The sequence below is a fragment of the Bacillus rossius genome, chromosome 10, assembly GCF_032445375.1.
Source record: "Bacillus rossius redtenbacheri isolate Brsri chromosome 10, Brsri_v3, whole genome shotgun sequence".
NCBI lineage: Eukaryota > Metazoa > Arthropoda > Insecta > Phasmatodea > Bacillidae > Bacillus > Bacillus rossius.
In genome coordinates, this window is record NC_086337.1 from 33,933,395 (window position 1) to 33,950,266 (window position 16,872).

A 16,872-nucleotide genomic window follows, 5' to 3' on the forward strand; every position below is an offset into this window, starting at 1 on the left:
GGTGATACTTTAAGTATTTAGATTTTGTTACTATTGTCTAATCCTCTTAATTTCATTTTTCATTTGTGCTTATAGTGTATTGCTGTATGATCAGGAAATGTAATGTGATATTAAAAGGAAGGAGATTAAATATTTTGGCGTCAGTAACAATAAAAATGCTGGATTTTCCTGCTTGTAGTTGTGCATTAAAACGTAAGTAGAGTTAATAAGTTGATATATTTTTGTTAAAAAAGCGAGCGTGTTTTCCAGTACTTGCCAGTGTTGTGTTAACATCTAACCTCATGTGTTCTCATGTTGTTCATTTTGCATATAAACTTTCCGACGACGAGTTTTATAAAAATACTGTTAATCTTGTTCAAATTCATTAAGAAGTAATACACTTAATTTTTCGAACACTTTTAAAGTTACTATAATATGGCATTATTAAAATATCGGATAAGTATCGGATAATCATCAGTGAGTGCTTAATGACAGTTCATCATTTCTATGGTCCGAATTCTAATGGTAGCACGCGAATAAAGAGAGAGATAAAATAGACAGAGAAATATAGAGAAATAGAGTGACATATTGTGGGATAGAGAAAAATATAGAGATAGAAAGACGTACAGAGATAGAGGTAGCGATGGAGAGATATAGAGGATAGATATAGAGGATAGAGCGAGATAGTGCTATGGAGATATATATGGATATTGAGATATTGTTAGATATATGGAGATATATACAGTTAGAGCGATATAGGGATATAGTGAGATATATAGGGAGGTATAGAGAGATATATAGAGATGTTTTGTGCATGTGTACCTACTTAAAACTAATCATAAAAATTTGAATGAGGCATTGCAACGCATGCCGGGCACTATCTAGTCAAAAAATAAAATGAAACATGGGCTTACTCGGCTGTTAACAGCCCTAAGCGTTGGAATCCAATCGATTTTACCCGTGGGGCGGAGGAAGATGTTGTGGGCGGTGTGCGACGGATAATTCGTTTGATCCCTTCGCAATTTCGCGCGCCAAGTGACGAATCGTGGGTGCGGTGGCGCGTGTGATTGCCTCAGAATTATTGCCGAGGACCAGACAGGCTTGAGCTGCCCGTCACACGGTTCAAGTTCTGATGGTTCTTCTGCTTGCGCGGTCGTTCGCTTTGCTGGCGGCGCGGCGTTAAACTTGGCATAAGTGTTGTAAAACTATTGACTCATTCTCAAGTGTTTCACATTATTAATATTGTACGATAGACAATGTAATGCATTTCGCAACACAATAAAGTCTTCCTCAGAAATAAATTTCAAAACTATCACGTATTTCATACAAAAAAAATTACAGAATATATTTTATTTTACTCAGAACGCAATTTAGGTGTTATTTAGGTAGATTATTTGACTTAATTTGCTCTCACATAATCATTTTTTTTGCATTGTGACTTAAAAGGGATAGATAATTTACGATTGTTAAAAATAATTTACTTTGTTTTTTTTTCCTATATGACAAAGGTATATTCAGAGGAAATCACATTAAACCTGGAAATGGATTATTATTACTAGTCGCTTTGAAGTCATCTTGTCTCATAGTAAAATAGTTTGCTTGGTTTTCTTTAATTGAAATGTTATATTTTGAGTGAAGTGAAAGCATGTGTAAAATGGTTTTTCATTCTAATTTTATTGTCTAAGAACACATTATTAAAATAATATTTTACGTTTCTGAAACTTAACAAAATTAAATATACGTAAAGCCAGATACAAAGGTTAAATACGTTATTTTGTTATTGTATTAAAAAAAAGTAATACCTTTCTGATTTTAGTTAAACTGTTTGTACAAGAATAAGCACAACACAAAATTTCTACGATTCTCATATATTTAATTATTTACAGCCGTTAAACGCAGGTTGTAACCCAGCCTTCGTTTAGGTCATCTGAGTGGGGTGTGTTCCGAAACACAAAATCACTTCAGTATCTACACGAGACAATCACTCCCTTACTACTTTTTAACTCCACGGCAAAGTTCGAGTTGATAAACAAGCAAAGTCATAAAATGCAGAAATACTGTACGAATTTTTTTTATTTGCTTGGAGAACATGGAAACGACAGCAAAATAAGGAGCCAACGTTTTTTTTATTCTACTTGTATGGGCAACAGATTGACTAATGATGGATTACCCATAACAACATCTGTGAAATATTCACTTAAATTATGCACTGCAGCTCAATTTTCAGCGTGTTGACGTTCAGACTGCTCATGATTGAAGAAATCCGATCAAGAGATTAATTAGATGAAAATAAAAAAAAAACTGCGTGGATATCAACAATAATGCAGGCTAACCAACGGAGACTCATACTCGTGTCCAAAGCAATTTTTTTTTACCTCAAAGGAGTCGGAGCGAGAGGATAGTGCGTGACGACCGCGTTTGACCGGAAAAGGAGAGGTCAGACGTCGATATACGACCCCGGAGCAGCATCACGTGTATAATTTGATGGGGCACTAAGTAATTGGTGCCAACGGTATCACACCGCCCCCTCCTCCCCTCCCTGTATTTTTTTTTGCCTTCAACCTCACTTTGTACTTTGTCGCGCGTGTGATCCTGCAGATAGCATCAATTTATCTGCCGTGCGTCCAACCCTCTTCTTGTCCCAGAGGGGGTGAGATGGAAGCCAGTAGGCAGTCCGCGCTGAGCGCTTTGCCGTGTACAGTGGAAGTGGCGCTACAGGCAGTTCCGGACCGATTGACTTTGTACCGTTCCCCGTTACACGGCTCTACATCCTGACGTGTTTAGAAACCGAACTCGAATATTCAACCTCCTATTTTCGTTATTGTTTCCCTATGAAAATCCTTTGATAGTCTGTAGACAAAAAAATAACTTAGTTCTTTTTAAATTAAAAAAAATATATATATACAAAAACCAGGTCTACCTATGTTTAATAATTCTTAAAGCTTTTGAAAAGGGCTTTATTTTGCGATTGATTGTTAAGCGGTGATATGCTTTTGTTGTCCCATTATTTAGAAGAAATTCTTTTGGGCCTCTTTAATGACTGACAGGATAGTTCCAGTAAAAGAGGAAACGAACCACGAATCTATTTTAGTGGATCTACGAGGCGTAGTGGCAAGACAATGAACTCGGGCCGGTATTCCAAGACACAAAATACGGAATTAGGTGTTCAATATGCTACACCTAGACCTAAACCATATTACTAATGCACGAGAGGACACGAACAGTCCCTTATTTTCACGTTTCGTTTTTTGGTGTCCTAGCCGTGACATGTCTGTTTGCCCAAACTTACGCGCATACACAAAGCTCACCTTTCGTAGATTTCGTCCAGATAGTGAACCCGCGTCTGGCGCCATTGATTTTTGTATAGTCACTTTCGTGAACATCGGGGTACATTTCAAGCGTATTGGTGTGCCAAACGAAACTTTATGACAGTGAGACTATCCTGGAATGCATTTTTTACACTTTAATGACCACTAAAAAAAATTGGTTGTCTGTAAAGTCGGTTAACGGACGATAGTTTAACGTGACAACGTCATAACAAAACATTTATTAAATGATTGCATACTTTTATGAATAAAATTGAATCATTATTATTGAATTATCACTATTTTGTATGGATACAAATAAGGAGTGAAATGAAATATGCAATTTAATTGATAAATTTACTTTTATTTGCACTCATTAATTCAAATATGTTTATTGCTTTAACGAAGAAATTATTTTAACTATAACTTTTATACGTGTTTGCTATTTAACTTCTTCCAATCTGTGTTATTCTGTTAAGGATAGGACGATGATAGGAAAAGTAGGAAACGAATGGGAGTGTTTCAAGTTTAATGTGCCTCGAAAAAGTCAAATCGATGGTTGTTCCAATCGAGTGGAAGAGAGATAGATGCGGCGCAAGCGTACAATGAGCGTAACGGGACACAGCGTAACGGGACAATGTGCGTAACAGGACTATTTTTCGTGCGTGCAGCCGGTGTTCATCGATTTATTAGACGTTGTCACGTCAAAAAAAATGGCAACTTAAAAAGTATTTGAGGAAACTAGCAAGGTGGTTCAATTTTTGTGCAAATGGTGCTGCTGTCTCTAGGATTTTTGCCGTAAGTATTGCATCGTTGTATGCGAAACGTTCACTCAGATGCGCTGGAACCAGTTTATTGCCTCGTGCAGGACATCATTTATTAAAACGGTTGCTGATCTCATACCTAACTGGGATTCAGTTTAGACACGTTCTGGAATACGGCCCGCGAGTTAGGTCACGGTTTGTAACCCAACAAGGCAGTGCTTATTTGCCACGTTACCCGAACGTCTTGGAATACCGCCCTCGGATACCAGAATACTTTTACGGGCGTCCTAGATTCGCTTTTCCTCTTGTTGCGGGGATCTCTCTCAGTACAAATGCGTATTCCTTTACCAGGAACTCTGGTTCTTAATCACCTTGCGTGACCATCTCTTCACGGCCATCCCATGAACGTATCCTATTTTCTGCCAGATTCATATGAGTCATTAAGCAGTCGTTCCACACAAATGATTCAGTAAAATCAAGTTCATTGTTTCCAAAGGGCAGCAAAATATTCAAAATATTTTTGGTACAATATTGAGTTTTAAAACCATAAAAGATGTAAAATTTACTTGTCATAGAAGTGCTCTCGTAACGTTTAAGCATTAAAGGAACACACGTAACACCTGACCGTAACCGAAAGTTTTTTAACTGTATTATGTTAAGTTTCTCAAATCAGATAGTTCTCAAAATTAGCACATATCATCCTGCCGGTGTTGTTCTTTCAACAGTGTTTGTATTCTGAAAGTTGCTTTACAATTGGTGGTTGATAATTAAGTACTTTGTTGCTACTTTTTTTAATAACTGTCAAATTCGAGACACACTACATCTGACGTTATAAGGACCTCTATATTTTTAATTTACAAAAGCAAGCATCATAAATAAGTCTACATTCAAGTTGGATCAGTCAAGGTTGAATAAGATTGAAAAAAAAAATACATTTATTTGTTCACAATAATATATTCGTAAAATTTTTTTTTTCTTGTTGTTGGAGGGTCATTGGCATTTAATGCAAGAAGGATTACGAAGTATAAGAAATGCCAACATAAAAACATTTCGAAACTATTCATGGAAATATGTTAACTTTACGTCTGAATGAAATAATGAGACCATCACATGGGCGTATACAAGCCGTTGCTGTTGTCGCTATGCACGACGTAGGGGTCGTTAACACAACGCCGAAATGCCACAACGCCGAACGTACAATAACGCCGAATACCATAACGCCGAATGCCAAATTAAACGCAAAGCCGACAGCTAGAAAAATGCTGTGTACCACAAAGCCGAAATACAGTAACGGCGAAAAATGTTGCTGTGGGGAAGGGGGTGGGGGGGGAGCCACAGGAGCAAAATAAAAAACAACTGAATGAATTTGTGTGCTAACCTTACCTAACCTAACCTTTGTGGCAGTCCTGCAATGACATTTTTCGGGGTTAATGTATTTCGGCGTTGTGGTAATTCGGCGTTGTGGTACACAGCAGTTTTCTAGCTGTCAGCGTTGTGGTCAATTTGGCGTTTCGGCGTTATGGTTTTCGGCGTTAATGTACGTTCGGCGTTGCGGCGTTGGGGTGCGTCCCAACGACGTAGTCTGCGCTTGCCTTGACTCGCCGGTATCGGCGAACGCGCCGAAACCGCAGTAACTTCCAGTGTCCGAATAAGGACCTCCGCGAGGTCACATCCCCGAAACACCGCATTTTCCCGGAAGGTTCCGGGCCGTTTCTACGACCGCTTCCCCCCCTCGCCGATACCGCCGGCAGCGTCGTTTCCCCTGCGGCGTTTGTTCCTGGTTTCAAACTGCCCGTGCTTAACGTTATCGCCTCCTTCGTGCACGACCCGAGCTTCTGCAGCGGAGGGCCGCCTCCCGGTCCCACACGCCGCGCAAGAACTCCTCCGCAGCTGAATTATGTCCTTCCTTTTCCCCCCTTCTTCCTCGCCGCTGCGATTATATGCGACCTCATTCCGTTTCTTTAACTGGGCGGATTATATTTAACGCGGTTTTATCTGCGTCGTGTGGTGCTGGGTGCTGTTCACGTTATTTAATTTGCAATGCGGAGTCATTAGGGAACCATTTGTTACTTACCTGGAGTTTAACGTAAGATTTTACCATCTTTTCCTTGCGTTTAATTTCATGTGCAATGGCTTCTTAACTAATACATTAAAAATTACTGATAAAATATTAAAATATTATATTATTTTAAATAAATATATTTCTTATTCAAAAATAGTTCACATTGTTTTACTTTTATCTAACTCGGCGGGGTTAGATAGCTCCTGGTGCGAGCTACAAGATTCTACAGCCAAGAACAACAAACAAATCACCACTTACAACACATCAGTAACGACTGTGTTTCAACTTACCACAATAAAATTTTGCGTACCTTCATCATTGATAAATTAATAATATACGACATATTAACTACTTCTTGTGTTTTCGGGTTGAGGCCACGCCTGTGCTACTAAACTCAGAAGAGATCATATGCATAGATAAAAAACATATTATGATTTTTTTTTGTCCTAACCGTGAACGATCTCCATTCTAGAATTTTTTACATCACCAAGCAATAAGACTGAACCTGATACGCCAGAAAATCTACAAAAATGTATTATTTCCTTACAAATGAACCAAGACTAGCTTGATGTATGTTCCACTAGTAAATGTGCGCCAAAACACCAGGCCTCGAATTGTTGACTACTATTGGAATTCCAATATAAAAAGGCATTGAAAGTAAGGTGCCAGTCAAACACAGAATTCACATTATAATTTTAAATATCTATTTAAACGTACAGAATGAAATAAATGAAAACAGAGAAGATAATAATTTCCTGGTTAAAAATTAAATCACCACATTGAACACTACTACAGCGTATTTTCTTTGATAAGCAATGACAATAAAGCCTACGAAATATATATAAATAGATGTAAACACAGAAGAAGGTTATTTGCTTTTAACGAAAGATAACTTCTTAGCTTCTAGGAGTCAGCAACTCGTCTCTTGTCCGCAGTTGCACCGCTGGACGTGCGGATACTGGGGGCGGAGCAGCCCCTGTCTCAAGGCCGGCGCTACGACCTTCTGTGCCAGTCCTCGGGGTCCAGACCTCCTGCCAGCATCACCTGGTGGAGGGATGGCCACCGGCTAGAAGGATCCAAAGAGACAGTGAGTATTCCTCTTGAGTGTTCACACCATTAATAATGGGGCAGTTTAGCCGCTTTCTGAAGGCCGGCGCTATGACCTGCTGTGTCAGTCCTCGGGGTCCAGGCCACCAGCCAGCATCACCTGGTGGAGGGATGGCCACCGTCTAGAAGCATCCAAATAGACAGAGAGTAATCCTTTTACACCTTCTCAATATAAAACGCACAAATTTGAGTGGAACAGTTCAGCTGCTGTCTCAATACTGGTGAAAAAAAATCTGCTGAGTCAGTAATTTGGTGGTGAAATGGCCACCATATTAATGGCTTCAAGCAGACCGTTATTAGTTCTGGTGAATCTCCTGACCAAAAAGCGCACCATTACTACTGAGCCCATAGTAGATGCTTTTCTATGATTAGCGCTAAGACTTGCTGTTCTCGAGGTTCAAACTGCATTTATGCATTGCCTGGTGTACGACAGTCCACCGTCTTGATGGCTTAAAGGAGAACTCCTTGTGAACCTTCTGACTTAAAAAAACTATTACTACTGGGGCCAGAGCAACCGCTGTTCCAAGAATGCCACTACAACCTTCTGTGCCAGTCCTCGGGATCCAAGCCATATGATAGCATTGCCTGGATGAGAGATGGCCACCATTTCGATGGCTCTAATTAGTCAGTGATTACTGCTAGTGAATGTTCTGACTATAAATAGCCCCATGCCTACTTATTACAGTGCAGCCACTTTCCGAAACTGGCTCTACGACCTGGTTTGCCAGAATTCGGGGTCCAATAAGCATGGTATCTATCACCTGGTGAAGAAATGGGCACCATCTTGATGGCTTCAAAGAAATAGTAATTACTCCTTGTGATCCATCTGACTATAAAATACAATTTAAATATTGAAAATAGTTTTCAAAAAAAATGTATTCTGATCATGCCAAACTTATTTTAAGAATAGGGGATAATTTTTATAAAACATGTCAACCTAACTTCTCTTATTCACCATTTTACCAAAATGTCACCTCTTAAGATTTAACAAGTGTTAATATTATGTATTTATAAAATAAAAAAGTTATGGTATCTATTAAATCATTATTGGCAAAATTAGTTTTGGACTGAATATAAATATAAGTTTATTATAATTGTTTGGAGTTCGCATATGCGGTTAAAAGAAAGAAAAGTGTTCTGTTTGGTTTTTGTTTCGTTAGTAGATATTGTCATATTTACTTAGTTCTTAATTTTTACATTGGCATCCCTGTGGGAAAAGAGATGAGGGGTAAAAAATTTTTGGGATTTTTTTTAAGTAAAACTAAGTAAAAACTAAGAGTCTACTAATATGTTGTATAATAAATTCGATAATTTTTTATATATTTCAAATAAAGATGTGGAGGTATTTTTAATAAGGATTATTTTTAATAATTCTAAAATTACTTCTAAATATAGTAAATGAAAGTTTGAGTGTAAACGATAGCATAATCATTATTTTAATCATTTAGGTGCAGATTAAAATTATTTCAATTGTCTACCTCATGAAATGAAAAGGAGGTAAGTGTGATTTCATCAAGGTACAATATATCTTCGAACACTCTGAAAAAGTAGTTTTAAAATCAGATAGTTAATCTATACTAAAAAAAAAGGAGGCCTACGTATAACTACTTCAAAAATATAATTCTTAAACTTTTGTGTATTGAAATAAATATTTTATGCATTTAACAATTTGTTTTGTATATTTATTTAGTAAAAATGTTTGGAATTAATCACATAGCTTTTTTAATAGTAAGACTTTAGGATACTCAGAAATTGTGCGAGCGAAGCCGTGGGTTTTTAGCTAGTTTGCTTTATAAAAGCTGCTTACAATCGCTACGGGTTTAAAGTTAGATTGTATTATTTATCTTCTATGATATAGGTCAAGGAGACCGGTACTATTTTTTTTTTGCAAGAAAGTAGAGTTATTTTACTCATAACTAACGGAAATCTCCAACGAGGTCCTAAAAATATTTTTTATTCATTTTTGTCATTATTTGTTTACTTGCATTGTTTAAATTTATGGTACTGGTAAAGTGTTAATGTTACCCACATGCCTCACACAAATTGAAGTGAAGTTTTTTTAGGCGAGTAAAATTTCAAGGTCTAATTTTAATGCAACGTTTTCGTAAAACACTGCTGTGAAAAGTTTCTGACGCAACAAGGACAGCGAATAGATATTAGGTGCAAGAGATATAAATACTAGATTTTGATCTCCTCTTTGTGCGATGATTTGACCCCTGCCAAAAAAAATAAAATAGAACAAAAAGAGACAGATGAGCGCGCTCGCGTTCCTCCTTGTTCAACCAGCAGCGTAGAGAGCGCTGTTGAGAGTGTCCCTGCATTTTCCGCATAGATAGCGCTACCTATAATATATATTTCAAATTTCGTTCAGAGATTTGGCGTGTTCCAAATGGCAGAATTGTTTGAAGAAACAGTAACACGCACTTTTTTCGTTATGGTGTAAGCACTTAAACAATGAGAAATATTTATTTAGATATAGTCTCTCTCTCTCTCCCTCTCTCTCTCACTCTCTCTCTCTCTTTCTCTCTCTCTCTCTCTCTCTCTCTCTCTGCTGCTTTACCCCTTACGATATATTAACCAGGCGAGGTTTTAATTCCAAAGAAGTTTCACTTCTATGACGTGTACTGTGTTACACGCACTCTTTTATTTCCACAACTGAAGAACTTGGCGGACGTATCAGTTAGTGGGTGTGTTTTGTTGTTTGCGTAATACAGTTTCCCTCACCACTACATTTCTTGACTGCTCATTCGCGCCGTTCCAATCATAATCATCAACCTCCTGAAATGACCTAATTTAATTATTCGTACACGCGGCCGACGAGTAGCGAGTCGCTTTCGAATGCACACGAAAATTACGTACATCGCTCGTGTAACGAACTGCAGCCTGTTTCGGGAGGCGCAGCCATCATGCCAGGAATATCCTGCCGTAGGCCAAAAGGCCACCTCCCATTCAATCACTTCTCTTGCATTAAACAGCCCCATGGTTTCAGCTTCGCGTGGATAATAAAAAACTACGATATTCAGGGCGGCGCAAAGGGGTTGTATTCTAGACTCGTCACTTAGCTTTCACTCATCAAGCTTTCTCCGTCTACAACTCTTTCTTTCTCTCTTTTTATTATTATTTCGCCCGGTTTCTCTCCGATGGGAATAGCTTGTTCATCCCATAGACACAGGCATTATGCAAGAACAAAAATATGAGCTTTTTTTTTTTTTTTGACGTGAATACGTCTTTAAAAATTGCTTCCATAGTGCGAGGCAATTCAAAAAACGAATGATAACAAAATTGGGGGATAGAGTTTGGTGTTGCAGCTACAAATCTATCATCTCCATCAGAAATTTAATTACACCACTGGATAGCTAAAGGATCAAAGAATTCGTTACGTTAGGTGATGTCATTGAAGCATCGCGCGTGGTGGAGGGGGAAGCGCCGCTATTTTGAGGTCATTTTGCTACGTTTAAAGATTTCCATTCAGTATAACTGTTGACTCGGATAAGATAGAACGTTCATTTAGGTTTTAATCGTCAGCTCTCGTCAAAATATAATGGTTGCATGTATAAAAATTAGTGTAAAATACCTAGTTATAGTACTCGCCAGTGATCATGTTTCAAATACACCCATAATACGAAACTTAGACACGAAGTTTTAACTTGAAAAATCTTTAAAATCATGCCGAGCACGTTAAATATACGCGTGAAATGTTTCCGGGTACACGTCACTGTTTACGTGCCTCTGTAGAAAGTGCCTACGTAAGTCATCGGTAGGGGCATGCATTTTTCGCGAAAAGATTTCGAGACTAGCTGGGAGTAAAAACACTTTAGCATCGTCTGTGTTTCGTGATTGGTCGAGTTTCTTTCAGGTACATGCGTACTGTCCGCACACCAATCACAGCAATTCAGCGCAGAAGCAAACATGACCTCAATGGCTCTGTCGAATAAGGCAATGGCTTCTCAAGCAGACGACCGCCAATCACAAGATGAAATCACTGATGTTGGTATACATTGTTGGAGTCTAATGGACATTCAGATTTTTTCGCGAAAAATACATGCCCCATGTCATCGGTAGAGACATGAAAAATTCGCGGATTCATTTCGCGATAGGCTAGCATCAAAACAACTATACCTTCGTACCGCTTCTGCGATTGGCCCACATTTTATCCGGGGAACTGTGAGCCAATGGGAAACACTAAACCAAGAAAGTGCCGAATTACTGACAGCCTATTTGAGACGTCTCACGCGTCAGTAGCCAATGAAGAGGTGTCATTTCCGCGAGTATTTAAAGGACTGTGGTGTCTATCCTAGAGGTCAATGAATCCGCGAATTTTGCAGGTCTCTAGTCATCGGAGATCACATAGTGTCGAAGAAACCAAACATGTAACCCGTTGAGATGACGCGACCACGTAGGGTGGGTGAAGGGTTGGCCCGGGAGGTGGAGGGGTGTTCGAAGAGAGCTATGGAACATAAGGGCTATGCGAGGACACGTGCCACAGCCACTACGCGCCCTACAGGAACCTGGGAGGGACCGCCGAGGCCCTTGTGACGCGTGGAGGGCCTTCACTACGACGGAAGGCGAAGAGGAACTGGCGAAGAGGTGTAACACTTGGTGTGGAGAAAAAAAGTGGGGGGGGGGGGGATAGAGGACGTCGTCGTCGACCAAGTAAGGATTACAGACCCGAAGCGTGAGCTGCAAAAGTCGAATTTTTTTTTAGACGTGTAACATCCTCAGCTCTCGGTACAGACATTTGGCAGGAGTGATTTCACGAATGGAACGGAAATATATAACCAAAGGTGCTGCCATCAGTGGCGGGTGACCGCAACCAAAGTTCACAAAACCAAAGGGAAACTTAAAATTTTTAAACTTTAAATTAATTTTAACAAGATGAGCAGAATTTTAATAAATATTTCTTGTTGAAATTCACGTCCAAATCCAGGATTTAGTTTTTTTTTTCAGCCATTTCATTCTATAGTTTGAAACTTCGATCTGCTAATTAAATTTTTCAGTAGTTGACGTAGCTGCTCCAGCAGCGAATTCTAGCGACGCGTCTGGAAACTACGTCTGATTCGCGTCCGGAAACACAGTTGAATACATATTTTGCGTATATTTATAAAACTCGGCAATATATTTTCTAAGTATACTACGTTCACTTTCAAGTCAGAGTTTTGCATTTTAAGTGTATTTGCAAAATGAGAACACATGAATTTGCTCGTTACCGAGGTTATATAGCCTATTACTAGAGACATGCAAAATCCGCGGATTCATTTCGCGATAGGCTAGCATAAAAACCACTATACCTTCGTACCGCTTCTGCGATTGGCCCACATTTTATCCGGGGAACTGTGAGCCAATGGGAAACACTAAACCAAGAAAGTACTGAATTACGGACAGCCTAGTTGAGACGTCTCACGCGTCAGTAGCCAATGAACAGGTGTCATTTCCGCGAGTATTTAAAGGACTGTGGAGTCTATCCTAGAGGTCAATGAATCCGCGAATTTTGCAGGTATCTACCTATTACACATATCTGGCGAATATTGAAAGACTTGCTCACATTTTTTTTTTTAGTCCAACATTGTACGCAAAGTGTGTCCAGTAGAAAATGGCCAACATGCACCTTCACTTCACCAAACTGCGTCTATGAAAAAATAATTTTTATGTGAATACATCAATTGTAAAACACTATTTAAACTAACTTTACATTAAAAATGCTCTAAGACACATTATTTCTTCACCAAACAACACAATCACCCAAGCACATTGTCGTGAAACCGTGAAATATCTGAATAAACATTATTTTACCTACACAGTGATGAATATCTTGGCAAGGTACATAGAATCCTGTGTTCGTTCTATATCAGTAATTATTATAAAATAAATCGACTTTTTGGACCAATATAATAAGTAGTCAAAACAATACCGTTCGAAGGACGGCAATTGGTGCATTTTAGAAGTTCTTAAATCATAAAAACCTTCTGTGTTTGAGTTTCTGTTTGATTATTAATAACTAGTTCATTTTTAATCGATTCCGCGAAAAAAATAACAACTTTGAACAATTTTGTTATCGTAAAACCCTTTTTTTGTGGTCAAATCATTAGTAATCAGATCCACGTGGGTTTGATGACAACATTCACTGAAACAAGAATATGTCAATACATAACCAGCTGTGGCACCCAGCTTACAACCATTTAAAAAGAATTTTTTTTAAACACATCAGGTTTTCTTTTTAAAGAACCACCATAGAAACTAATATTTAAATTATTATTAATTCTGAAGTATTTGTATCAACTTTAAGCGTTGTAGTGTGTTGGTTCAAGGTCACAATTAAAAAGCAACTCAAACAGTTTTAGATAAACGCATGCGTGAAAACTGCTTTGTTGTTTTCTCGTTATGCAACGCGAAAGAATGGCTCTTTACCCAACTTTATTTGGCAACAGAATGAAACCCCTCCCCATATGAATCTCTTTGTACGAGAATGATTGAACGTCCAAGTCCCTGACCGTTGGATTGGTCGTAATGGTAGAGACGACAGAGCTCTTTTCGCTGGATCTCCACGTTCACGTGACATAACGCCAAGCGATATTTTTTCCTTTGAATTTTTTTAAAAAATATTGGGGCTACGTTTCGCCGCTACCTACCGATTTGCAAGAGTTGAGACACAGGACGTTTTAACCAAAGTGTGGAAATAATTCTACTTTATAGTTTGGATGTGTGCCGCAAGAATAGCTATGTTATTTTATCTTCATTTTGATGTATGATTTGTTGTAAATAGTCTAAGTTAAGCTTTAATGATGTACCACTGAAACAGGGACGTTCTTTTTGTGGACAACTTGTATTATGCAGACGTATGGACGAGTCTAGGCGAGGCGTCGTCGACCCATTTCCCTGCGTGCTTGGCCGAGACTCACGCTTCGCGATGGATGGCGCCTGACGTACAGGCGAACGCGAGGAAGGAGGAAGCAGTGACGTAGTGCTCCGGGCTACGTGACGCCGTGGACGCTGTGACTGCGGCTAAACGGGGTCGTGCCTCGCTCGTCGGAATACTCGGGGTTTTGTTTGGTGACCTTCCTGCAGCACTGCGGCGGCCGTGCCAAGTTTGACGCCCCGATCGCTCACACGCTAAACTTGCCCCCTAAACAACAGAACCGGCTCTTTGTCGCGGTCGTGAAGAACAGTCGTACGTCACCGCGGCGAGGGTTGAGCTTGTTCGCGAAGTGACGACATTCATCCTCCTTGAAGTCTCTCACGTTCAGGCTTCGCCGTGCAACCTGGGATGCCCAACTATTCCGCTGTACCACGAGGCCAGAATGGGCTGTCGTCGACATTTTCGGGGAAATGACAAACTGCTCGTCGGCTGCCTCCTGTGTGTTTAGACTATTCCTCTTCGGCTCCAGCCAAATGGATATCAAACACCCCTTTGAGACCCTTGCACAATTTTAAAAACATCCACTTTAAATCTACGAAGTTACCTATTGATAATGCTGTGACATTCGTAAGTTTACGAATATCTTCGTGAATTGTTAATTACGTTGGACATGAAATAACAAGAAAAATCTGGCAGTGGTAAATCAAAAGCTTAAAAGTAATTTTAAGTTACAGCAAGTAAACAGTTTTGCCAGTTTCACGTGCATGTTAATTTTTGTTTGAAAACGAATACAAAACTTGGAATCTGAAATCCAGCGAAGTTTTAAGAAGGACATTATTTTTTGGAATCCACGACGAACTCATCTTTAATAAGAGGTCCGTTAGTTGAAAAGTGCATTAAATTTTATGTTTATTCTAATAGTAAAGTTCGCCGTTGGTTAAAGGTCTTCTAATGCGTGCCAGAATAACGACATTACATTTTCTCAAGTCCGAGAAACGCTCAGATGTTTAAAAAGCAGATAAATAGTAAAATCAATGCAAGCGAAAAATGAAAATAACAAATTAAATTTTAATGAAAACCTAAAATGTTTCAAAAGTTGGTACTCGTAAATGTTTATTGACATTTAAAAATAAACTCTTGGATAGGTTAAATTAGATTACCGTTCGAAAACAAAAATGATTTTGTTGTTCCTTACACCTGTTAATTTTCACTGCTGGAGTAGAAGGTTATTAATGAAAAAACTTTTGGAACCAACTAATTATAAACGAATATATACTAACTTTACTTGAGCGGGTGTAACGTTCAAACAATCACTGGAATTTGGAAACATTCTAGAAGTTTCTACAGAAAAAAAGTAGCAGAAATATAAACGACGCTTGACATCAGTTTAAAATTTTGCCTGAAATATTTGCCTGCAAGATTTGAATGTGATAGTTTTAAAACAACTGTCGAATAAAACATAATGAGTCCCACTTCGTGAGTTTCTGATTTCAAAATATTATATTAAAAGATTACATAATTTGTATGTTTTTTATGGAAAGTATTTACGTACGTACTTCTATCAAGCAACAGCAACGTGCGTTATCAGTAACGTATACTGATTGAGGTCACGGTTATAGGTCAAGCCGGCCTAATAAAGTGTAATATATGAACTCGGCCACTGGTTACATGTAATCTTAAACTATTCCAGACAGACTCATTTCTCATAAAAAAAACTAAGCAGGTTTTGAACTTAAATCAAAACCATGCATTCCCTATGCTGTTTTGCGACTAGCCGTTTTAACAAAAAAAATGGATTAAAATGGCTCAACGTAAGTCGTGCAGCTGCAGAAAAAATAATTAAAAATATATTGCAAGGGGTTGAAAACACAAAGGATAAAAAAATTATAACTCCCTTCGTAGGCAAAATATCGAATTTGTGCAAATGATGTATTAATATTATAATTTCTATCTAAAACTTTTGTCTAAAACTATTTTTGATTAAACGAACTGTTGCTGCAATGGGTTAAAATTATAATGAATAGTAATTAAAAAAAAATCATAACTCTCTTAGCACAAACATTATCAAATACGTTAGAATTGTTTAAAAAATTTATATTTTTTATTTAAAAATGTTTTATGAAACCATTTTTGATAAAACTAACCATTGTTGCTGGGAAAGGGGGGGGGGGTGAAAAATAAAGGGGTAGAATTAGTGTTAGTGAGTGTCTTTGGTGCTGAAAGGCTATTTATTCACATCCATGCACCCTTCACGTGGTTCTGTTGGGTTCTGTCTCGGATACTAGTGCGGAAAATTGCTTCAACACCTCATATGACAGGAATATTCTCCCGAAGGAGTAAGAACAAACTTCCAGGTTGTACTGAGACAGTCAAAATCAGAAAGAATCTCAACCATTCGTTAAACACATATAGTGTTACAATGTTTCAACGCAATGTTTGTCTTAGAATATTTTCCCGAAATAATACATGTCTAGGGGCCATGCATATTTCGTGAAAAGATTCCGAGACTAGCTAAAAGTTAAAACAGTGTAGCATCGTGTGTGTTTCGTGATTGGGCGACTTTCTTTCAGGTACACGACGATTGTTAAAACACCAATCACAGTGGGTCAGTGCGGAAGCAAACGCGCCCTGAGTGGCTCAGCCAACTAAGTCAACTATTTATCTCGCAGACGGCCGCCAATCACACGTAAGAAACCACTGGTGCGCGTATACCTTGTTGCAGTCTAGTAGGCGTTCAGATTTATTCGCGAAAAATGCCTGCCCCTATACATGTCCCATAGTTATAACTAGAGACCCGTGGAA

At 38.6% G+C, this 16,872-nt stretch overlaps 1 protein-coding gene across 1 annotated transcript in view; it reads left to right on the top strand.

Moving 5' to 3' along the window:
- The window catches only part of LOC134536314 (hemicentin-1-like), a 382,069-nt gene that overhangs the window by 344,102 nt on the left and 21,095 nt on the right, over window positions 1-16,872 (top strand). Inside the window, exon 6 of the mRNA XM_063376066.1 lies at window positions 7,046-7,197. Coding sequence (XP_063232136.1) covers window positions 7,046-7,197 — 152 coding nt within the window. The remainder of the gene's footprint in view (window positions 1-7,045; window positions 7,198-16,872) is intronic.